At 48.0% G+C, this 25536-nt stretch overlaps 1 protein-coding gene across 2 annotated transcripts in view; it reads right to left on the bottom strand.

Annotated features, from left to right (window-relative positions):
- Positions 1-21938, bottom strand: part of mfsd14a2 (major facilitator superfamily domain containing 14A2) — a 28880-nt gene extending 6942 nt beyond the window's left edge. Inside the window, exons 1-9 of one of the 2 annotated variants that reach the window (XM_084446979.1) lie at positions 21762-21938; positions 19049-19144; positions 12535-12597; positions 11813-11940; positions 11280-11394; positions 10553-10771; positions 9430-9543; positions 2908-2979; positions 2381-2493 (exon numbers count right to left, since the gene is read on the bottom strand). In XM_084446979.1, coding sequence (XP_084303105.1) covers positions 2381-2493; positions 2908-2979; positions 9430-9543; positions 10553-10771; positions 11280-11394; positions 11813-11940; positions 12535-12597; positions 19049-19144; positions 21762-21845 — 1004 coding nt within the window. In that variant the 5' untranslated portion in view covers positions 21846-21938. The remainder of the gene's footprint in view (positions 1-2380; positions 2494-2907; positions 2980-9429; positions 9544-10552; positions 10772-11279; positions 11395-11812; positions 11941-12534; positions 12598-19048; positions 19145-21761) is intronic. The other variant, XM_084446980.1, reaches the window with a different exon arrangement.
- Positions 21939-25536: the final 3598 nt, after the last annotated feature.

Raw genomic sequence — 25536 nt, 5'->3', positions numbered from 1 at the left:
TATTATGTAGCACTACACTCAACATTTGCATTCAACAGATGCAGCTACTGTACATTTCTGTCTCCATGTTGTTGTAGTTACACTATGGGAAAAGTTCAATTCTGGATTCACACGCTACAGTCATATCATTACAAGTTAATCTCTCACAGCGCTCACAGTAACGACAGAGACCAACGCAGAACGCTGTCCGCTGAGGAGAGACCGCGGAAATCCTCCTCAGCACAACTATCGCTAACCAACTGACAGATCAGCTTGACCTTTATTCGACCTCCCCGCCTGAGCCAAGACCAGCAGCAGCACGACGGCGTTCTGGCCAAGAGAACGCCATGAGATGAGCCGCTTCCCTGGGCCAAAACAACTAGCGTGAGATCAGCGCCGAGGCCGGGATGATGGGAGGGAAACTCTCCCCAGATGACTTACTGGGAAACACTCGCTCCAGTGTGACCTTACTCTACTGGGCCGTCCAGCGCACACTCCGACGGTGTCAGCCAACAGTCACGACCGGACCGTCTCGCCGGTTTCTGTGTGTGTGTGTGTGTGTGTGTGTGTGTGTGTGTGTGTGTGAGTGTGTGTTTCGTGCGACTCGAGCCGAAATGCGTTCCCCTCCAAGCAAATCACATCATCTTCATCCCCGTTCTTTTGAATTACCTCTGCACAACACAAACTCAGCCAAATAAGAAATAGGTCGCTTATTTATTTTTTTTAGAACGTTTGAGTAATAAATTGAAGACGATTAAAAGTTAGACAAATGAATTCAATTATTTTTCTGGACCCGTGGACGGTCTGTGGAGTACAGTCCAGTATTTTGGTTTAACTGGCTGTCGACCGTAACCTGCTGCCCTCTGGTGGCGACAAATATATGAATATGAAAACATTCAAACTTCATAAAGTGACATATTAACAGTCATGGAGACAAAATTGCTCTCCAAAATTGCTCTTTTGGTCGGAGCAGTGGAGCGGGCGCATGGGATTGTGGGACATCTTGACCAACGAAGGATACATCTGTGCTGCCTTCAAATCTGCCCAGTCGGAGGCACCTCAGCAGGCAGCATATTTGTAAATATTCGACTGGGACATGACTTGATGCCTCCCTGCCTCCGAATGCTGCCTAAATAAGCAGCATTTTAGCCGTTTGAGACACAGCCAGGGTAGATAGACAGATGGGGTAGAACTAGACAGATGGGGTAGAGATAGACAGACGGGGTGGAGATAGACAGACGGGGTGGAGATAGACAGACGGGGTAGAGATAAACAGATGGGGTAGAACTAGACAGAAGAGGTAGAGATAGACAGACAGGGTAGATAGACAGATGGGGTAGAGATAGACAGACGGGGTAGAGATAGACAGACAGGGTAGATAGACAGATGGGGTAGATAGACAGATGGGGTAGAGATAGACAGACGGGGTAGAGATAGACAGACGGGGTAGATAGACAGATGGGGTAGAGATAAACAGACGGGGTAGATAGACAGACGGGGTAGATATAGACAGATGGGGTAGAGATAGACAGACGGGGTAGAGATAGACAGACAGGGTAGAGATAGACAGACAGGGTAGATAGACAGACGGGGTAGAGATAGACAGACGGGGTAGATAGACAGACGGGGTATGGAGAGAAAGACAGACAGGTTATAACTAGAGAGAAGGGGTAGAGATAGACAGAGTAGATAGACAGACAGGGTATGGAGAGATAGACAGACGGGGTATGGAGAGATAGACAGACGGGGTATGGAGAGATAGACAGACGGGGTATGGAGAGATAGACAGATGGGGTAGAGATAGACAGACAGGGTAGATAGACAGATGGGGTAGAGATAGACAGACAGGGTAGATAGACAGACGGGGTAGAGATAGACAGATGGGGTAGAGATAGACAGACAGGGTATGGAGAGATAGACAGACAGGGTATGGAGAGATAGACAGACGGGGTATGGAGAGATAGACAGACAGGGTAGATAGACGGGGTAGATAGACAGACAGGGTATGGAGATATAGACAGACGGGGTATGGAGAGATGCAGACGGGGTAGATAGACAGACAGGGTATGGAGAGATAGACAGACGGGGTATGGAGAGATAGACAGACAGGGTAGATAGACGGGGTAGATAGACAGACAGGGTATGGAGATATAGACAGACGGGGTATGGAGAGATGCAGACGGGGTATGGAGAGATGCAGACGGGGTAGATAGACAGACAGGGTATGGAGAGATAGACAGACAGGGTATGGAGAGATAGACAGACGGGGTATGGAGAGATAGACAGACGGGGTAGATAGACGGGGTAGATAGACAGACAGGGTATGGAGATATAGACCGACGGGGTAGATAGACAGACGGGGCAGAACCAGACAGACCCGGGGACGCGGAGCGCTACTCACCAGGGCTGCGAGCCGAAGCCGTACCAGGCCAGCTGGAGGATCTGGAAGCCCAGGCCCAGCAGGATAGTGTTCTTGTTCCCTATGGAGCGCATCAGGATGCCCAGCACCACCGTCTGGGGACAGGGACACGCAGTTCCACACCTCAGGACTCGGGTCACACAGTGGCTTAGAAACCACCTGAATCGGTGCATCTTAAAAAAGACCGACTTCTCCTGCCTTAGGAAGAGCCTGTGTCGCTAGTGTATATTTTCTGGTACTGTACTTCTATTATCTACCTCCTCTCCTCCTTTTAACTCATTTTTATTCCTCGTCTACCATCTGTCTTATCGTCTAATCTACTGTCTTATTGTTATTATTATTATTTATCCCCCCTGATTTTAAAACAGTGACTGAGCACCCCGTTTCTTTTCACTGCATGTTTTAACCCTGTATCAATGTGCACGTGGAAAATATGAATAAATAAAAACAAACTACCTTGACCTTGGCTACAACAAGGCGACGGTGATGAGAGCAGCTGTGTGGCTCACCTGGGCTAGTATGGACAGGATCCCCACCACGGCGATGAAGGCCGCCACCGTCTCCGACGTGAACCCGATGACCTGCAGGGTGAGAACGCACAGGTCAGACTCCGTAGATGACGGGTCAGAACACGCAGGTCAGACTCCGTAGATTACGGGTCAGAACGCACAGGTCAGACTGCGTAGATGAGGGGTCAGAACACACAGGTCAGACTCCGTAGATGAGGACTGAGGACACACAGGTGTCCTCTGTCAGACTCCGTAGGCCTGCTGGCTTCTTTCCTCATCCCCCCCCCCCCCCCCTCCCCGCCCTCCTCCCGTGTAGTCACTGATCTAACATGACCGGATTGCTGAAAGCCGTGCAGCGGAAATCTTATTTACACCAATCCAATCTTGTTAGATCAGCGACTACATCAAGGAAGGGGAGGAGGGGAGGGGTTCTGGAATATTTCAAGTCAGACTGAAATTGCTTCGCTTATATTCTGTACTACCTTTGAGGCAGTCAACTGTATTACATTCATACTGTAATAACATTTACTGGCCACTATCAAACAGCGTCCTGCTGACTGTACCAGAGAATGAGCTTCAGAGAACAATGGAGTTGCAGAAGCTCGTCTCACTGAACGAGTTTAAAGCAGGGTAAAGGTCATGGAGGAAGAGGAATCGCAGGTCCGTAAATATTTTCACTCATAAGTGGCAACTTAACTACAAATAATCTTGTCTGCCTCCAATGTGTAACTTGATGTGGCGTTTCCTTTTTTAATGTTTCATCTTTAATGACCTAATCTGTATTAATGCAATGTATTATGTTGTGTGTCGTTTTCTTGACCAGGTCTCTCTTGCAAAATAGACTTTTCTCAATGAGATTTTTTTGTTGTTGTTTTGAATTATAGAAATTGGTGTCTCATTGGTGTCTCAAATTCAGTCTCATTTGCATGCAGCCCGTTAATCTCAAACGAGACACAGCTGTGACTGAACCCTGAAGCACTCAGTCCCGACGGTTTGATCAAGCACAGTACGGAGGATAACCACAACGTTTCTTATATTATTACAGTTTGAATGTTTACTGTAATTACTGACCGGCTCAAAACTCACCTCTTCAAGAAATACTACCTGGACCCTTCCTCTAAAGCGCCTATTGCATTTATACTTAGCTGGTCTTGCACTCTGACTTAAGCGCTAGATTATGCTTTTAGTCACTTGTTTATAAAGGAGATGCATTTACATTAGTCATTTAGCAGATGCTTTTACTGTATCTAAAGTGAGTTGCATCATTGCATTTTAATGTAGGAAGTCAGTGTACTACTACTTACCGGAGCACACAAGTGCACCTCCTTTCTAAAACAAGCGACCAAGAGCATAATCTAGTGCTTAAGACAAAGTGCAAGAGCAGCAAAATGTAAATACAATAGGTGCTTAAGAGGGAGGGAAGCTTCAAGAGGTACTGCTAGTACTTCTTGAAGAGGTGAGTTTCGAGCCTGCGGTGAAAGATGGGCAGCGACTCTGCTGTTCTGACGTCAGTGGGCAGTTCGTTCCACCGCTGCGAGGCCGGGATGCACTTGTGAATTCTGGCGAGTACAGTAGTAGCACACTGACTACCTAGGTTCAACACAATATTGTAAGTCGCTTTGGATAAAAGCGTCTGCTAAATGACTCATGTAACATAATGACCGTATGAATTACCTTTGCCTGGTTTACAAGGAGGGTAGCTAACAGCTACATTCACTAACATTAGCTGGCATGGATGAAAAGCAATCTTAGCATCAACATACAGTAATTATCACATAAAATATAAAGCAGGAAAGGAAAGCAGAATATTATTTTATCTATCTAGCTATGGAGATTTGTTGACTTTGTGCCATATTATGACAACTAATTTAGCTTCACCCATCCACTGAACTGCATCCCGACTCCCTATTATTGCATCTTGACGGCTGTCAGACATTGTTATTTTTCTCCCTTCATAGTCATTTGAGTTTCCCTGAGTTCACTGTACTGGCCTGTCGGGAGGGAATGCTGACTTTAGCCGTCTACTTTTCTGTCATTTTAAAATGTTTTTTTTTTTTTAAATAACTTTGCAGTTCATTGATGCCGCCGGCCAGACCGAGACAGCGTGACGTGAGCTGTCAAACGGAACCCAGATTGTGTGTGTGAGGTGGGGGGGGGGGGGGTGAGTTCAATCTGAAAACGGTGTGCACCGTTTTGCTTCTGTTTCCAGGTTGAACTGACACATCCTCTACTTTGGTGGGTGTTGCCCAATCAGCAGCCGGATGTTTCGCCGGGGCTGAACTCGCCCAGGGCAGGGTAGGACGAGTTGCTTCTCTACCAACAGCCTACGGTAAAGTAGGGCGTTACTGACCTTAGAACTGCTTCATTCCTGAGGGAATCAACTGCATCAGCTGACTAGGTAGCCCAACAACAAGGTTCACATCCAGACAGCTGTAGCCTGTGTACTAGTACGTATGTCTGAACATCATGTCCTCGTAACCCGTGTTCGTTATCTGTATTCAGTCTCTCGTTGCATCACTGTAGTCTCAGCCTCAGATGGCCCGCCCACTAGCTGTCACTCAAACGCAGGGACTACGCCCTCGACTCCGCCCACTAGCTGTCACTCAAACGCAGGGACTACTCCCTCGACCCCGCCCACACCTCCATTAACATGACAGTAACATTTTTGTGATATGTCCAAAAGTATAAATCTGTATCATTAAAATGTAAAAGCAGTTTTGCAATGGTATAGAATAAAAATAATATTTAAATATTTAAAAAATATTTCACATTTCAGTCTGACTAAATAATGATAAGAGTCAAAAAGGTCTTCTGTAGCAAGGCCACTAATACAAACAGTCTGCGAGAGATAGATATCATATTCGGCACACTCTTTACAACCTTGAGCAGGGCACCAGGTTGTGTGTGTGTGTGTGTGTGTGTGTGTGTGTGTGTGCGTGTGCGTGTATGTGTGTGCGCTAGAGGTCTTCTCGGGTCCAAAAAGACGGACCCGAACCCGAATGGATCCGATAAATTCGTTCCGAGATCCGACTGGATCCGATCATTTGAAAAAAATATATATACCGACCCGAATTTGTCCCGAGACATTACAGACCCGATCCGATAAATGTCCGAGAGCAGGAGTAGGACAGAGACCCGAGTTCGGGTCGGGTCGGCGGATCCGACAGACTATTTAAAGTTGCTACTAAAATGCCACACTGCTAAAAACGTTTATCAGGTCGTAGTCTCCCTACAACATATGGTAGCCTCATACAATCAATCAAATAATCGATCAAAACAGAAAGACCTAACGTGAAGAACTAGTCAGGCTTTATGAAATCAATCGCTATTTATAACAGCGCCTACTTTCTTCTCCTCTTTGTTGACAATATGCATGAAGTTGGCCCAGACAGAAGAGGTGCCGGTGGGTTTGACCTCTTTATATTCATTATTCTGTAACTTTATTTTAACATCAGACAAGCTGCTAACGGTGTCCATCTTTCTTTGTTTGCTATTTTCCCCGCTCTGTCTCAACTCGCAATCACGCATGCGTTTCTCTCGTGAGATTCAGCGCTGCGCGCCAAAAGAAAATAATGATTAAAAAAAAAGAAACGATTCAGCGCTGCGCTGATCACGGATCTTCTCAGATCCACTCGGGTATTACACATAATGATAAACAGACCCGGGACCGACGGTAATAGAATGGGATCCGACCCGGACCCGACTGACCATAATAAAACGAGGAAACGTGGACCCGAACCCGTACGGGTCTCGGGTCGGGTCTCGGGTCCCTCGGGTATACCCGACCCGTGAAGACCTCTAGTGTGCGCGCGCGTGCTGGGTTCTGTTACATTATGTGTGTTTGTGTATGAGTGCTGTGTTCTGTTACGCGCCCATTCTGTTTACAACAGAATCCTTAAACAGCTCAAGGGGCTTTTCCGTGGAGCCTTTGTGTATCCAGGTCAAACCACGGGGTTTCCAGCGCACGACAGCTGTCGCCACGGTGATGTGGGTGGAATTCCACACAGTGAATGAACGAGACGCACAACAAACCGCTCCAGCGCCGACGTAAGGGCTTGCAGGTAAACAAACCGCTCCAGCGCCGACGTAAGGGCTTGCAGGTAAGGTAAGGAAACCGCCTCCGCTAACCCCGTCCCAAAGTTAGCATCTTTACTGTGAGTCAGACCGGGCTGACTAGTTCTGCTGGCATTAGGCAGGCCCAGGGACAGGTCTTGTTTACCTTCACTCACACACACACACACACACGCACACACGCACGCACACACACAGCTCTATACACACACTCGCACACTCGCACACACGCACACACACACTCTCACATACACGCACACACACGCGCACACACACACACACACACCTCTATACACACACTCACACACTCACAGCTCTATACACACACTCACACACACACACACACACACTTTTGACAAGGAAGAGACCATCACCCATCATGACCGGTCGTGTTCCCAAAGTCTTGAGAAATCACTGAATATACAAATATGGTAATTCTTGCACAAATATACTTTTATGGATTTCTCAGCGGCTGGAAACTTGCTGAGGCACCCACAGCTGAATCTCTCACACTCATCTGCCCCCAAAAGCCACTCTGCAAACCTGCTGACTCGACGTTTTGGTAAAGGAAGCCCGACACACTGCAGACTTAGTGAAATACGGCCTCCGGCAGAGCTTCCCACTTCCCACCACGAGTCTTAGTTTTGGTGGTGGTGGTGGTGTGAACTTATGGTCGACCTGGCTGCCATCTACTAGCAGGGGAAAATACAACACTTCTATGAACTACCCAAGTCCTTCTATGAACTACCTAAGTCCTTCTATGAACTACCTAAGTCCTTCTATGAACTACCCAAGTCCTTCTATGAACTACCCAAGTCCTTCTATGAACTACCTAAGTCCTTCTATGAACTACCCAAGTCCTTCTATGAACTACCCAAGTCCTTCTATGAACTACCTAAGTCCTTCTATGAACTACCCAAGTCCTTCTATGAACTACCCAAGTCCTTCTATGAACTACCTAAGTCCTTCTATGAACTACCCAAGTCCTTCTATGAACTACCTAAGTCCTTCTATGAACTACCCAAGTCCTTCTATGAACTACCTAAGTCCTTCTATGAACTGCCTAAGTCCTTCTATGAACTACCTAAGTCCTTCTATGAACTACCTAAGTCCTTCTATGAACTACCTAAGTCCTTCTATGAACTACCCAAGTCCTGCTATGAACTACCCAAGTCCTTCTATGAACTACCTAAGTCCTTCTATGAACTACCTAAGTCCTTCTATGAACTACCTAAGTCCTTCTATGAACTACCCAAGTCCTTCTATGAACTACCTAAGTCCTTCTATGAACTACCTAAGTCCTTCTATGAACTACCCAAGTCCTTCTATGAACTACCCAAGTCCTTCTATGAACTACCCAAGTCCTTCTATGAATTACCCAAGTCCTTCTATGAACTACCCAAGTCCTTCTATGAACTACCTAAGTCCTTCTATGAACTACCTAAGTCCTTCTATGAACTACCCAAGTCCTTCTATGAACTACCTAAGTCCTTCTATGAACTACCTAAGTCCTTCTATGAACTACCTAAGTCCTTCTATGAACTACCTAAGTCCTTCTATGAACTACCCAAGTCCTTCTATGAACTACCCAAGTCCTTCTATGAACTACCTAAGTCCTTCTATGAACTACCCAAGTCCTTCTATGAACTACCTAAGTCCTTCTATGAACTACCTAAGTCCTTCTATGAACTACCTAAGTCCTTCTATGAACTACCTAAGTCCTTCTATGAACTACCTAAGTCCTTCTATGAACTACCTAAGTCCTTCTATGAACTACCCAAGTCCTTCTATGAACTACCTAAGTCCTTCTATGAACTACCTAAGTCCTTCTATAAACTACCTAAGTCCTTCTATGAACTACCTAAGTCCTTCTATGAACTACCTAAGTCCTTCTATGAACTACCTAAGTCCTTCTATGAACTACCTAAGTCCTACATGGGGCTGCGTGTAATAGGAGTGAGTGAGTGAGTGAGTGAGTGAGTGAGTGAGTGAGTGAGTGAGTGAGTGAGTGAGAGGGATAGAGAGATAGAAAGAGGTAGATTGATCGATGGAGAGAGAGAGAGAGAGAGAGAGAGAGAGAGAGAGAGAGAGAGAGAGAGAGAACAGACTTCAGAGAGAAACTCACTGTGTTCAAAATGGTGGGAATTACAACACTCAATAGAGAGAGAGAGATAGATGTAGATAATAGAGAGAGAGAGAGATAGATGTAGATAATAGAGAGAGAGAGAGAGATAGAGAAAGAGAGAGAGAGATAGATGTAGATAATAGAGAGAGAGAGAGAGAGATAGATGTAGATAGAGAGAAAGAGAGAGAGAGAGAGAGAGAGAGAGAAAGAGAGAGAGAGAGAGAGAGAGAGAGAGAGAGAGAGAGAGAGAGAAAGAGAGAGAGAGAGAGAGAAAGAGAGAGAGAGAGAGAGAGAGAGAGAGAGAGAGAGAGAGACGCTGTGGTTACCTGTCTGAGATAGAGGAAGAAGCTGGAGTACTGCCCTGCCTCAGGGAGGTAGGACAGGAACACAGTGATACAGATCAGCAGCACCGTGGAGTCCTGGCCCACCTTCCGCAGGGACTGGAGGGATGGAGAGAGAGAGAGAGAGAGAGAGATGAGAATAATACAACATACAGTAGAAAGAATCTAGGTAGGCTCCGTCTCTACTGTACCTGTACTCTACTGTACCTCTATTTCAGGCTCTAACTGTATTCTACTATTACACCTGCCTCTACTCTAGCCTAACTCTACTCTACACTCGGCTCTACTCTAGTTGACCTAGCTCTACTCTACACCTGCCTCTACTCTAGCCTAACTCTATTCTACACTCGGCTCTACTCTAGTTGACCTAGCTCTACTCTACACCTGCCTCTACTCTAGCCTAACTCTACTCTACACTCGGCTCTACTCTAGTTGACCTAGCTCTAGTCTACACCTGCCTCTACTCTAGCTGACCTAGCTCTACTCTACACCTGGCTTTACTCTAGCTGACCTAACTCTACTCTAGCTGACCTAGCTCTAGTCCTACACCTGGCTCTACTCTAGCTGACCTAGCTCTACTCTACACCCGGCTCTAATCTAGTTGGCCTAACTCTACTCTACACCTGGCTCTACTCTACACCTGGTTCTACTCTAGCTGACCTAGCTCTAGCTGACCTAGCTCTAGTCCTACACCTGGTTCTACTCTAGCTGACCTAGCTCTACTCTAGCTGACCTAGCTCTAGCTGACCTAGCTCTAGTCCTACACCTGGCTCTACTCTAGTTGACCTAGCTCTAGTCCTAACCCAGCTGTACTCACGGCGAAGGGGTCGGCCTCTCTCTCTCTATTATCTACATCTATCTCTCTCTCTCTCTCTATTATCTACATCTATCTCTCTCTCTCTATTGAGTGTTGTAATTCCCACCATTTTGTAACAGTGAGTTTCTCTCTGAAGTCTGTTCTCTCTCTCCCTCTCTCTCTCTCTCTCTCTCTCTCTCTCCATCGATCGATCTACCTCTCTTTCTATCTACTGTAGCTGACCTAGCTCTAGTCCTACACCTGGTTCTACTCTAGCTGACCTAGCTCTAGTCGTAACCCAGCTGTACTCACGGCGAAGGGGTCGGCCTGCTCCCAGGAGATGGGCGCTCCCCAGGACGCCGGCCTCATCTTCTCGGGCAGCGACTCCGGCACGGCCACCAGGATGAAGCAGATGTCCAGCAGCGCGATGGCCGTGGCCAGGATCACCACCAGGGTGTCGCCGTAGGTAACCGACAGGTAGGCGCCGATGGCCGGGCTGGTCACCAGGCTGGCCGCAAACGTGGCCGACACCTTGACGGGGGGTGGGGTGGGTAGGGGACGGGGGGTCAGACAATAACATTGTAGCTAACAGCAACACTTGGCCGTTAGCGTTGTAGCCAACAACACGGGTCAAACACATGACACCTTGAGGGCGGAGGAGGGGGATTATGTAGTCAAAAACAACACCGTGGCTGAGCTCGGCTTTGTGGCTGGACGACGCCCAAGAACACTGCAACAACATCGCAACCTCCAGAAACTCCCATACGGTCAACACGGATAATTACAGTCGTCGCAGTAAAGACACTGTAGTCATAATAGCATGGTACGCCATATGGCCCTATACTGTATCTGTAATCATGGGACGTTACTGTACATGCACAGCCGATATGAATCTAGAGAACTGGGAACTGGGCTTGCTCCAACTTTTTGATCGCACGGGATATATAATAAAACACATGAAAAGCTGCGATCGTTTAATTGAAATGTGGGACATGCTAAGGCTAGGCGTCAGCGCGGCGGAGGCGCCGGGGAGGCGTACCAGGCCGTAGGCGGTGCTCCTCTCGTGCTCCTGCGTGATGTCCGCCACATACGCGAAGATCACGGAGAACGTGACGGCGAAGACGCCGGACATGGAGATGACCGCGAAGTACCACCTGAGGGCAGGGAGAGCACATTAGATCAAGCAGATAAGAACGGGATTCCGAGCAGGAAGGTCTACTGTTCGATCGGCCAGGGTATAGTCCAGGATTGGTCTCTATATGATGCTGCGTCAGTCAGTCAGTCTTATATGTGAACGCCTCAGTGTGCTGCTGGGCTCTGGGTCCGTGTGTGAGGCGTATGGTCTCAGATTCAGATGTGGTACGTGTGTGTGTGTGAGGCCCTCTCGGGCCTGGGAAGGTGTGTGCGTGTGTGTGTGTGTGTGTGGCCCTCTCTGGCCTGGGAAGGTGTGTGCGTGCGTGTGTGTGTGTGTATGTGTGTGTGTGGGTGTGTGTGTGTGTGTGGCCCTCTCTGGCTCAGGTAGGTGTGTGTGTGTGTGTGTGTGTGTGTGTGTGTGTGCGTGCGCCTGCTCACCAGGGGCTGATCTTCATCAGGGGGATGGGGGCGCAGGTGAAGAAGACGGTGAGCAGCAGGAAGGACTTGCGTCCCCAGACGTCCGACAGAGCTCCAATCAGAGGAGCGCTGAGGAACGACAGCAGGCCCTGAGAGAGAGAGAGAGAGAGAGAGAGAGAAAGAGGGAGAGAAAGAGAGCGGGGGGAGAGAAAGAGGGGGGGAGGGGGAGAGAGAGAGAGGGGGAGAGAGATAGAGAGAAAGAGAGGGAGAGAGAGTCAGGAAGGAAGGAAGAAGAGACAGTTTACTGAGCTTATGGTAACTGTGTTAATGGATAACTAGGGTTGTGAAACAGCCTCTCCAGAGTCCAGTCTGTTCATGCGATTGTGCCTCCGCTCTCAGATCAACATGAGGAGGACCGGCGCAGGCGCGGTCTCATCTCTGACGCACACACACGGGCCTGAGACACAGCCGGGCCACAGCGCCCAGCAGTACCACCAGGGTACCTCATCAACACAGTCCACATCCAACTGAAATGTGTTATAGGAAAGTAAGGAGGTGTCACGCCACTGTGGGTACCTGCATCATCCATGGCAGACATTACATAAAATGTATGGCGCGTGTGTGTGTGTGTGTGTAAGACAGAGGAGACGGGTGTGTGTGTGTGTGTGTGTGTGTGTGTGTGTGTATGTGCTTGTGTAAGACAGAGGAGACGGGTGTGTGTGTGTATGTGGGTGTTATCTCACCTTGACGCCGTGAATAAGCCCGTTCATGAGGAATGTGTGCTGGGGGAATGTTTGATGTAAAACCTGTGGAATCAACACAGATAACGCATCATCAAACTGTTACACCCATACAGTATATACACACACACACACCATCCAGAACACTGCCATACACACACACAGTCCAGTATAGCCAACTACCACACACACACACACACACACACACACACACACACACACACACACACACACACACACACACACACACACACACACGTGTAAACCACACCATACACACACTCCAGTGTATAGTAGTTAACATATACACACACACTTGTGTACAGTAGCTACCATAGACACACACACTTGTGTACACTAGTTACCATACACACACACTGTCCAGTGTACAGTAGCTACCGTACAAACACACTTGTGTACAGTAGCTGCTACCACACACACACACACACACACACACACACACACACACACACACACACACACACACACACGTCTAATTTATGTACCAGAGTGGAACCATGACCTACAGCACCTGGTTGACATTTGAGCGTTAATCAAACCAGAACTCTAGAACAGAGTACACATTCATGCAGAGCGCACAAATCAGCATTGTATGAGATATGAGGAAAACAAACATTTAGACAAGGTCAATGGGAAGTTCAATAAAGACCATGGCTATTAACAGGTTCTTTAGGATAGATAGAAAGCATTGAGAAAACAGCCATAGAGACATTACAGTGATGGACTTCGCATTATTCCCTCCGGGACTGAACTCAAGGTTATCAAAGATTGGTTTTGGGATTGAGCCATACAGTATCTATTCACCAGTCATCGGTCTCTCTCCCTCTCTCTTCTGTGTGTCTCTCTCTCTCTCTCCCTTTCTCTCTCTCTCCATTTCTGTCTCTCTCTTTCTCTCTCCGTGTCTCTCTCTCTCCCTCCCTTTCTGTCTCTCCCTCTCTGCATCTCTCTCTCCATTTCTGTCTCTCTCTCTCTCTGTGTCTCTCTCTCTCTCTCTCTCTCTCTAACCCACACTTCGGGCTCTGGGCTGTTTTGCATCCTCACTAGCATCTGGGAGAAGCAACACCATCGATAAAATCGAACCGGCCAGATCATAACGTTAAAGACTGGGCACCCCTGAGAGCAATAACTCCACCCTTGCACTTCCGCGCCCTCCACCCCCCCCCCCCATCCGTCCGTCTAACCCCGCCCCCTCCTCTCTTCCTGCTCCAAGCCTCTTCTACGGTGTTCCGCAACAATTACGCCGTCATTGCATCGGCCATGACTCTCCAGTTAGAATTAGCCCTCTTCACTCTCTCCTTCCAGGAGGGATGGGGGGAGCACATTGACTGTGCCCCCCGGGTGATGAATAATGGGCATGAAAATGCTATAAAAGCTGTAAGTGAAAATAAATCTGGTACTTAAACATCTCCAGTCGGAGAGTGCTGAGGGCGTTAGGGCTCGGTCTCTCGACAGCGTGATGTACTGAAAGTGCATGAGGCATAAAAACATGAAATTTCCATTAAAGTCTCAACTCTCCACACAAATAATATCCTGTCGCTTGGAGAGATTTATCAGGGGGTCTCATCAGGGAATCGTGGATTGAGGCTATGGAATGAACTGATATAACCTCATCCAGTAAAAAAAACAACAACTCACAAGTTTGATAAGAGACAAGACAGCGCTCAGGGGAAGACATCCCGTTCTGCCGGGTTCGGGCGCGTCCTCAGACGCGGGGCAAGTAGGAATCGATGGCCCTCGCTCGGGTCAAAGTCTAGCGGGGCCGGTGAGCCGTGTCGACACTTCAGCAGAGTTAGGGTGTCACCGACACCGCCGGGAACCCGAAGTGCTCGTCTTAAATTAGGACACGCGCCGAGCACGACCGGGGAGACACCAGCGCCCAGCATGACCAGAGAGACACCAGCGCCCAGCATGACCGGAGAGACACCAGCGCCCAGCATGACCGGGGAGACACCAGCGCCCAGCATGACCGGAGAGACACCAGCGCCCAGCATGACCAGAGGGACACCAGCGCCCAGCATGACCGGGGAGACACCAGCGCCCAGCATGACCGGGGAGACACCAGCGCTCAGCATGACCGGGGAGACACCAGCGCTCAGCATGACCGGGGAGACACCAGCGCCCAGCATGACCGGAGAGACACCAGCGCTCAGCATGACCGGGGAGACACCAGCGCCCAGCATGACCGGAGAGACACCAGCGCTCAGCATGACCGGGGAGACACCAGCGCCCAGCATGACCGGAGAGACACCAGCACGACCGGAGAGACACCAGCGCCCAGCATGACCGGGGAGACACCAGCGCCCAGCAAGACCGGGGAGACACCAGCGCCGAGCACCACCGGGGAGACACCAGCGCCCAGCATGACCGGGGAGACACCAGCGCCCAGCACGACCGGGGAGACACCAGCGCCCAGCATGACCGGAGAGACACCAGCGCCCAGCACGACCGGGGAGACACCAGCGCTCAGCATGACCGGGGAGACACCAGCGCCCAGCATGACCGGGGAGACACCAGCGCCGAGCATGACCAGGGAGACACCAGCGCTCAGCATGACCGGAGAGACACCAGCGCTCAGCATGACCAGAGAGACACCAGCGCCCAGGATGACCGGAGAGACACCAGCGCCCAGCATGACCAGAGAGACACCAGCGCTCAGCATGACCGGGGAGACACCAGCGCCCAGCATGACCGGGGAGACACCAGCGCTCAGCATGACCGGGGAGACACCAGCGCTCAGCATGACCGGGGAGACACCAGCGCTCAGCATGACCGGGGAGACACCAGCGCTCAGCATGACCGGGGAGACACCAGCGCTCAGCATGACCGGAGAGACACCAGCGCCCAGCATGACCGGAGAGACACCAGCGCTCAGCACGACCGGAGAGACACCAGCGCCCAGCATGACCGGAGAGACACCAGCGCCCAGCATGACCGGAGAGACACCAGCGCTCAGCATGACCGGGGAGACACCAGCGCTCAGCATGACCGGGGAGACACCAGCGCTCAGCATGACCGGGGAGACACCAGCGCCCAGCATGACCGGAGAGACACCAGCGTTCAGCATGACCAGGGAGACACCAGCGCCCAGCATGACCGGAGAGACACCAGCGCTCAGCATGACCGGGGAGACACCAGCGCCCAGGATGACCGGGGAGACACCAGCGCCCAGCATGACCAGAGAGACACCAGCGCCCAGCACGACCGGGGAGACACCAGCGCTCAGCATGACCGGAGAGACACCAGCGCTCAGCATGACCGGGGAGACACCAGCGCTCAGCATGACCGGGGAGACACCAGCACCCAGGATGACCGGGGAGACACCAGCGCCCAGCACGACCGGAGAGACACCAGCGCCCAGCATGACCGGGGAGACACCAGCGCCCAGCATGACCGGGGAGACACCAGCACCCAGCACGACCGGGGAGACACTAGGAACTACAGTGCAACACATGATGGAAAATACACACTATTGTAATTAAGCTCAGTTTATTAATAGCAAGCTTATATTAAATTACAAAACTGTTGCAAGTTTCAGCAGCGCATTATTGTGTAATACCGTAAACGTAATACCGTAAACACAGGGAATGTCACGGTTCTAATACCATGGACATTTTATACCGCGATTCACGGTTTTACGGTATACCTACCATCCCTACCAGTGAGACACACAAAGCCCAGCATGACCGGAGAGACACGAGGACCTGCTGGTTATTGGTGTGGGCCAAGACTTGGTTTTTTATATTAACCACACAGTGATTAGACCAAATCCTAAACTGGGAAGCTTCCTAGAAGCAAATCCTTGAAGAATCTGCAGGCGATATCCTCCTGAAAAATCATTTCAAGTCCAGATCTAAGTTTAAGGTGTGTAATGTAAAACATGTAAACCTCACCTCTTCAAGAAGTATTACCAGGATCCTCCCTCTTAAGCACCTATTGTATTTTTAGTTTGCTACTCATGCACTTTGACTTCGGCACTAGATTATGCTCGTCACTTGTTTTAGAAAGGAGATGCACTTATGAGTTCTGACGAGTAGTAGTACACTGACTTCCTACGTTAAATGCAATTACTCTAAGTCGCTTTGGATAAAAGCGTCAGCTAAATGACTGAAATGTAATGTAAAGAGAAAGTAGACGTTATCTTGTCGTAGCCACCGTGGGCTGGTTTCGCAGACACAGGTTTGGAGTGAGGAGAGATCCGTACACTGATCTCCCGGTTCACTTAATTGGAAAAAAGCAACGTTTCGACCCTTAGGTCTTCAGACACAGGTGACACAGTGAGTTAGAATCCTCCGGGGCCTGCATCGCTCTGCTCCACCCCTTTCCCAGAATCCCCGGCGGCAGACGAGGAGGGCAGCGTTGTTAGCACCGCCGCGCTCGTTACTAACGACGACGGGAGCTCCGTGGGAGCAGAGGACGGCCGCTCCGGCTCTAGCCCTTCCCTGATTGGCCAAAAAATTGCAAATGCCCTTGGGGGGGGGGCACTCAAGGGAACCAAAGGTTGTGAATCCCTTAGATGAGAACCGCCAGACATCCTCAGTTACCGTTTGACAAGAGTCCACTGTTATTGCTTTGTGCAATATGGGCCACAGATTTGTGATTAGGGTGGGTTTGGAGATAAAAGGATAGAAAATGTAATACAATGTAGCATAAAACAAAAAATCTGCCACGTATACAAGTAATCCACATATAATAATGCAGGTGAAGGAGGGAACGGCTACTAGCAACTGCAGTGATTCTAGATGTAGAGAGGCCTAGGTGTAGAGAGGCCTTGGTGTAGAGGCCTAGGTGTAGAGAGGCCTTGGTGTAGAGGCCTTGGTGTAGAGGCCTAGGTGTAGAGAGGACTAGGTCTAGAGGCCTAGGTGTAGAGAGGCCTAGGTTTAGAGGCCTAGGTGTAGAGAGGCCTAGGTCTAGAGGCCTAGGTGTAGAGAGGCCTAGGTTTAGAGGCCTAGGTGTAGAGAGGCCTAGGTCTAGAGGCTTAGGTGTGGAGAGGCGTAGGTCTAGAGGCTTAGGTGTGGAGAGGCCTAGCTCTAGAGGCTTAGGTTTAGAGAGGCCTAGGTCTAGAGGCTTAGGTGTAGAGAGGCCTAGGTCTAGAGGCTTAGGTGTAGAGAGGCCTAGGTCTAGAGTCTTATAGGTGTAGAGAGGCCTAGGTCTAGAGTCTTATAGGTGTAGAGAGTCCTAGGTCTAGAGGCCTAGGTGTAGAGAGGCCTAGGGCTAGAGGCCTAGGTGTAGAGAGGCCTAGGTGTAGAGAGGCCTAGGTCTAGAGGCTTAGGTGTAGAGAGGCCTAGGTCTAGAGTCTTATAGGTGTAGAGAGGCCTAGGTCTAGAGGCTTAGGTGTAGAGAGGCCTAGGTCTAGAGTCTTATAGGTGTAGAGAGGCCTAGGTCTAGAGTCTTATAGGTGTAGAGAGTCCTAGGTCTAGAGGCCTAGGTGTAGAGAGGCCTAGGGCTAGAGGCCTAGGTGTAGAGAGGCCTAGGTGTAGAGAGGCCTAGGTCTAGAGGCCTAGGTGTAGAGAGGCCTAGGTTTAGGAACACTGTGGTGTAGCTGAAAGATTATTGAAAGCAATCTCATGGAAATGACGCCAATTCAATGGCCTGGCAACCAACCCCCTCCCCCCCCCACACACACACACACACACACACACACTCACACACACCTCTCTCTCTCTCCCAAAGAGAGAGGACAATACACTGTTTGACATCCTCCTTATCATATTTCCGTCTTTTATCACCTTAGCACCTTTTAGCACCTACAGTACCAAGAGCCTGTCGACAGTTGCATTGGGCGGCCAGGGCCACACACTCCCTCCTCCACGCCCTCTCATCCACGCCCTCTCATCCATGCCCTCTCATCCACGCCCTCTCATCCACGAGGCCACACACAATCATCCACTCTCTCATCCACGAAACCACACACTCTCATCCACGCCGTCATCCACACTCTCTCATCCACACTCTCATCCACGAGGCCACACACAATCATCCACTCTCTCATCCACGAGGCCACACACTCATCCACGCCCTCTCATCCACTCCCTGTCATCCACACTCATCCACACGCTCTCTCATCCACGGTGCACTCGGGTGAGTCATCCTGCCCTCGTCAATTGATTAGGATTCAATTATTCATAGCTGATTGTTGAACCTGGCTACTGTCAGCCAATGGGAAACGTTCTTGCCCTTACGAGAGTTAGAATGTTAAAATGGACTGCACTTATGGCGCTTTTATCCTGAAGCACTTTACAATGGCCTCTCATTCACCCACACATTCACACACCAATGGCGGAAGCTGCCATGGCAAGGTGCTAGCCTGCTGACTGGGAGCAATTTGGGGCTCAGTGTCTTGCCCGAGGACCCTGCGGTCATTGGATGACCAGCTCTACCTCTTGTGGCTCTGGTTGTGGCTCTGCCAACGCCCCACAGAAAAAGGCAACACATGGGAGGGATGGAAAAAAGAAACGAGTGTGGGGTGAAGTGGTGGGTTGTGGGTAGTGTAGTTTACCGTGAGCATGGGGGTGGTGAGTAGACCCCAGGCGAAGAACTCCAGGAAGATGACCACCACGGCGTGGTAGACGCTGGGCTCCCCGATCCCCTGTGGCTGGTGGGAGACAGGGAAGAGGGACAGAACGGTCAGCAGGACACAGACACTAGAGACTCACCAAGCAATACACACAGACACCAACCAACCAATACACACAGACACCAGAGACCCACTAACTGACACACACACACAGACACCAGAGACCCACTAACTGACACAGACACCCGCCAACTGACACACACAGACACCACCAGGCACCCACCCACCAACCAACGGACACCCACCCACACACCGACACAAACAAACACCCACACACCGATACAGACACCTACCCACTGATATAGAAAGACACCCACTGACACACAAAAACAGACACACAAACAGACACCCACCCACCAATACACACAAACAGACCCCCACCCACCAATACACACAAACAGACCCCCACCGATACAAACAAACACCCATCGTCGGCACAGACAAGTGCACACGCTTGACTCCACACACAGTTAAGTGCCTGCTAATGATGTCACACAAATACCAGCTCTGGCAGAGAGCAGTGAGGAAGGGGGTGAGGAGGTAAACTGATCATATCTATTTCAGACTTTTACACCCTTAAATCTGTCACCTGACTACCTAGGTAAGGTAGGCCATTTGTCATGGGCACACAGATTCAGACATGATCCGTTTTGCTGAATGGCAAACTCATATTTACTTTAAGAAGCCAATGCAACCCTCGGGTTACTGATTAAAATAGAGGCCGATTCTCTTCCAAACCATGCTGTAGATCACAAGACAGAATTAAAGATCGGACCAATAAAAAGAATTCAGTTCTCTCTCTGTCAGCTGTCTCACTCTAGTTTTTCTTTTACACATTTTTAAGTAGCGTCATCTCGCTTCTACGGTTGAGATTCAAGAGGCGTGAAAGGAAGAGTGTGGATGTTGAGGGGTGTGAAACTACAGCTAGAATCGAGATAGATATCTGGCTATGGCAGAACCAGATTATGAAGATGGTGCTCATATGATTTGTCATTTCCCCACGCAGTGTGGCTCAGTGCATCATGGGAAAACCCAGTGGTGCAGGTGCTGCAGGTTAACACTGGCGTTGGGTATCATCAACTAGGCTTTGACAAGAGACTAGATTGTGATTTTTTTCCATTACAACCTAGAACACCACGTCTGCTGCAGAAATGATGAAAAGGTGTTGTTGTTTCAGGGGAACTACTGGGAAAATCAAGAAGTGGTTGCTGGTCGTTAGCCAGTTCTATGTTGTGTAATATCCGGTCTGACGTGAAAAGTGTGTATTTCAAAACTATTTTTACTAGAAGTATCACAGAACTATGGCTGACGGACCTAATGAGATAATGACTGAATTCACCATGTAGGATGAGTGAGATTGGCCATCACATGTCACTGAAGTGTTTAACATATTGTAGACACTGGAAGTATTAAGCATCACAATGAATTCCATTTAATTAGTTATCATCACTTGAATTCCAAAAATCAATTGGATAGCCATATGGCACATGTGGCCTTGCCTACTTCTGGTTGTTTTTCATTTGATCACCTCACAGAAAACAGAAACGGTAACTGTGAGAAAAGAGCTAGGAAAGCACTTCTGTGGCTAATGTTATTAGCTAGAGTGCTTCAACTATCATTAGGATATACATGTAGAAGTAGGTCGATAAACTCCTACAATCTGTACAACATGTACTATGAAGGGCTCAGTCTACTTGCTGGAATTGAATTGGCTTTTCGTTCGGTTTCATGAATGTTGTTAGCTAACTAGCCAGCTATCAACAAAGTTTGCCATTCATAATCCATGCAAATGATCTTATATGTACTTTTGTGAAAGACGCCAATCTTTATCCACCTAGGGCGATGTCAACTGTATTTCTAAGCATTCGCACTAGAGATTAGTCAGACCCATACAGGCTAACTCGCTAATGAACAAACATTTAGCTAGCATTTCGATATTACATTGGGTCTGTTCGTTGTGGCAATAATGAGCGAAGGCTGACCATGTCCAAGCCAGAGAACAAACGGGGCTCTGCTCGCCTAGGATGGGCAGCCCGGCTACATGTCAACAAAGCAAAAGAACCATCTTTCACTATGGCTGTACAACTCGTACGTTCATATTTCAGCTGCACATGTCGAAGCTCTCGCATGTTATTCTATATCATGTAGATTCCTACATACTGTAATACGGTCGTCATTTGACACATCTTAAATACAAAAACCTTGGACGTCGTATTTATCAACCTGCCTGGCTGCAGTCCTTTTGTTTTTCACTACTCTAGCTAGCTAGGTGAACTTGTTCTTTCTTGGAAGAGGAAACAGGCAAATCTCGAATAGGTTTGGGATTCTAAAAGGCAACCGGCGGCAACCGATCACCGCGGGGCCGCCCGGACACCCTAAACAACAACACCATACAATGAGCTGAGATGACGTGTAAACGCTTCCAGGCCGCTAGCTTGTGCTAGCTAGCCTAGCTAGCAATAATAAACAGTTATTCTAGGTAACGTTAGCACTGGGGATGTAATTAGCGAAGTGTGCACACTCAAACACGTTGGCACAAATACACAGAAAACACAACAATGTAGCCAGTCAGCCAGCCAGTCAACCAGCTATTTAGCTGGCCAGCTAACGAAAGAAAAATAAATATTTAACTCACACTGCCTCCATCTTTTATAATAATTTTCTTGGCCAGAAGAATGCTGCGGTTCAGCCGCTTCTTCTTCTTCTTCTCCCCCGTCATTGTTAACTTATGTCCATTCTTGGTGTTAGAGGGGTAACTTTCAGATTAAGCCTCAAAAAAGATAAGAAGCTAACAGACTTCGCCTTCTCTCGATACCTGCTACCCAGCTATATAGAGAGGCGAGGTGATGTCGTCATTTTGTAGGCTTGAAGTTAGCATTTCCGACATTTGGGGTGTAGTCCAAAATCCTTTTGGAAAAAATGAATGGGATTTGCAAAAAATGCCGAAAATAGTCTTAGTTTAACAGAGGCTCAGAGAATATAGTATGTTTTGTTAAAATACACATACTTGAAAAAGTTAAAATATATCAACAAAGATGAGTTTTGTAAATTTTAAAGCCCCATTGCTCAGGCCTAGATAGAAAGAGATCGATTCAGATTCAGATCTTTCAGATTCAGATCTTTATTTGTCACATGCAAACATACAGTACAATTACAGTGAAATTCACATGATGCGCTCAAAAGTTATAGATTATTACGATAGCCTACACAATTTACCAATTACACACTATTTCTAGTGTAATTTGTACATAACACATCCACACTGGCACTTGGCTTTAGTATAAATTGTATGTCTTGTGTAATTGTATTATTTTGTATACAATATAAAGCTGAAGATAAGGTGCCGGTGTGAGATAGATAGAAACTTTATCCCCGAAGGCAAATTCCTTTGTTGCAGCCAGATACAGACAATAATACAATACAAAACTCAACTCAAAGGCACAGTGGGCACATAAATGAACAGAAGGGGCAGTACAATAAAGCACTACAAAAGCACAGTATAGCCTACAGTCTACAGGTGTAGCCTACGTAAGTACTTATGGATAAGTTCACTACTTTGGACTTTAGGGACTATTCTTGGTCTGTCTTACATGAACCTGACATGTAGAGACTATCATTTCCTGATGGCCTCAGTATTGAGCCAGCTGTACAGTTGTTCTGCAGGCGCCCACTCGGCTACAATGGAAGTCAACAGGCCAGTGAGACGTAGGAAATAGTATGATAAATGTGCTCATCAGAGACAGGAAGCACAGGGTACAGTATGATCTTTCCAGTCTCACTATGCTCTGCTGAGAAATGTAGTCATCATAAACCTAATGTTGTTCCGTTTGAAACAGAACTAGTTCACCATAAAACTGCATCTGATCACAATTAGGCTACAAATCCTGACCTCACATTGAAGTTTACTCAATAGAAGTCCAAAATAGTGAACTTATCCTTTACATTACATTAACAAACAACTTACAATAATTGCATTTAACGTAGGAAAAGCCAATGTACTACTACTTTCCAGAACTAACAAGTACATCTTCTTTCTAAAACAAGTGACTAAGAGCATAATCTAGTGCTGAAGGCAAAGTGCAAGAATAGCAATCAAAAATATAATAGGTGCTTAAGAGGGAGGATCGTGGTAGTGCTTCATTCTTGAAGAGGTGAGTTTTGAGCCTGCGACAAAAGATGGGCAGCGACTCTGCTGTCCTGACGTCAGTGGGAAGTTCGTTCCACCACTGCAGTGTCAGGACAGAGAAGAGCCGTGACCATGTTGATTGACCACAGGGGCCTCAGAGTGACAGGGCAACCAGTCGCCCAGAGGTAGCAGAGCGTAGCGGGAGGGATGGGGTATAGGGTTTGACCCTGACCTGGAGGTAGGAGGGGGCTGTTCCTTTAATTGCCCTAGACTAGTACCAGTGTTTTAAACTGGATGCGAGCCGCTACAGGGAGCCAGCGTAGGGAACTGAGAAGGGAAGTTGTGTGGGAGAACTTGGGGTGGTTCTCAGGCGAGAAGCAGCTTTCTGGACAAGTTCCAGGAGGACTTGATTCAGTCAACTCTTACTGTATGTATTGGGACATACTACAATCTGAATATTTTAGGTGTTTGGCATGACTTGCACATAGTCCTCTGTGGGAGCAGTGAAAACAAGCGCCAGGGGAATGCTTATGTCCAAGCCATGACAAAAATAGTCAGATTGCGATACATTTCACAGGAGAGCATACTGAGGCTGTTGAGATTACACCCTGTGCTTTCAGAAAAGCACATTTATCAGTTTTCCAATGCATTTGCATATGCCTCATTGACTTCCATTGTAGCCCAGTGAGAGACTGTATAAAACTGCAGCTACAGTAGCTCAATACTGGAACGATCAGTGAAATTATGGTCTCTATGTTTCAGGTTCATGGTAGACAGACCACAAATACTGTAGGCCTAAATGTCCAAAATAGTACACTACCCCTTTAAGAAATCAAGCAATCTTATTGGTTATGGGTCTATTCTGAGCAGCAAAAAAAGAAATTCTGCCAAAAAGATTGAGGCAACAATTTTGACATAAATCTTTTTCGACTGTATAATATTTCATCAAACAACTGCATTTTAAACAATTTTACTAACACGCTAAGTCTAAACTTACAGTGTATGAAATGTGAACAGATGTGTGGGCGATTCAGAATAAAACAGATTAGAGATATCATCTATTGTTCAAAAGTTATGACCATTCTAGTGATTAGAAGGAAAACTGAATAAAACAAACATTTTCAATAGTTGTCTGAATGCATTGCTGTTTTGGCTATCAAGGATGCAGAACATGTTTCAGGACTAATTGCTTGCACATTTTACCAGGAAGACTTCAGCTTACAGTTGCTTGCTATAATTCATCTCCAGTGTATGTATAATAAATGTGTAATAACAGTAATAAGAAAATTGTCACAAACTGAATTGTATTTCACGTTTTTAAGTTTTAAACTATGTACAAACTATATACAAACTATATTAAAAAAAAAAAGTTTTTTTGTGGTTTAAGGTACTCAATCACACAGCTGCACCCTTGCGTCCCTTAAACAGTTCTTGTCCACCTGGTGACACAGGACCTGATGACATGCCTCGCACTTCCAGGGTGTTCGCTTCTCGCACAGGGCGCAGCGTCGTCGGCCATCAGTGGCTGCCTCGGACTCTGGCTGTCCAGCTCTGATGGGGACAGCCAGCTGGTCCTTGGCTGGGGGCGGTCAGAGGTCTGCTGTGGAGGCAAACCCCGAGGAGCTGGGCAGAGAGCTCCTCCTGGAAGGTGTAATGGGAAATTGTGTTTTTGCATGGTCTTTATCATATCAGTATAAGAACAGAATGTACTCTGTATACTCTGTGTACTCTGTGTGCTGAAACTCTTACAGGGAAGACCCTGACCATATATGGGCCTTCCCTTCCTTAATGTCCCTAATCCATTTCCTCAGAGTCATACACTGGTGCTCTCTAGCATGTGCTCATCCCTACCTCTGGGGTGGGCATAGGGGGCCTATTGTTAGGACTGTTGCCAGATGTGCTTTCCTATGTTCCTATGCTATTCTAATAACAGTGTCTTGGCGAGAGGGTGGAGTCTGGGTTACCAGATAAGGATGTGAAACTAGCTTTGACCTGTTCAGGCACAGTTTTAGTCTTGACTGTTCCTTGACTTATGGCCTCTGGTGCCTGCCGGGGTCGGTGCATACTTCTCCTTCTTGGGGAAGTGAGAAACACCCACATGACAGTATCATTAATAACACTTGTATTCTTGTATTCCTGGGTGTGACTTTTGACATGATGTGTATCCTATAAGTATCAACTTCAGATATGTCTCGGGGCTCGTTCCCTCACTCTTGCTCTGAGGAATGGTCCTTCTCTCGAGAGAATCCTTTGTACCGGTATTCCTTTAATAAACTTTGTTTTA

Source organism: Borostomias antarcticus (assembly GCF_949987555.1).
Source record: "Borostomias antarcticus genome assembly, chromosome: 12".
NCBI classification, from domain to species: Eukaryota; Metazoa; Chordata; class Actinopteri; order Stomiiformes; family Stomiidae; genus Borostomias; species Borostomias antarcticus.
This window is presented reverse-complemented; position numbering and strand designations above follow the sequence as displayed.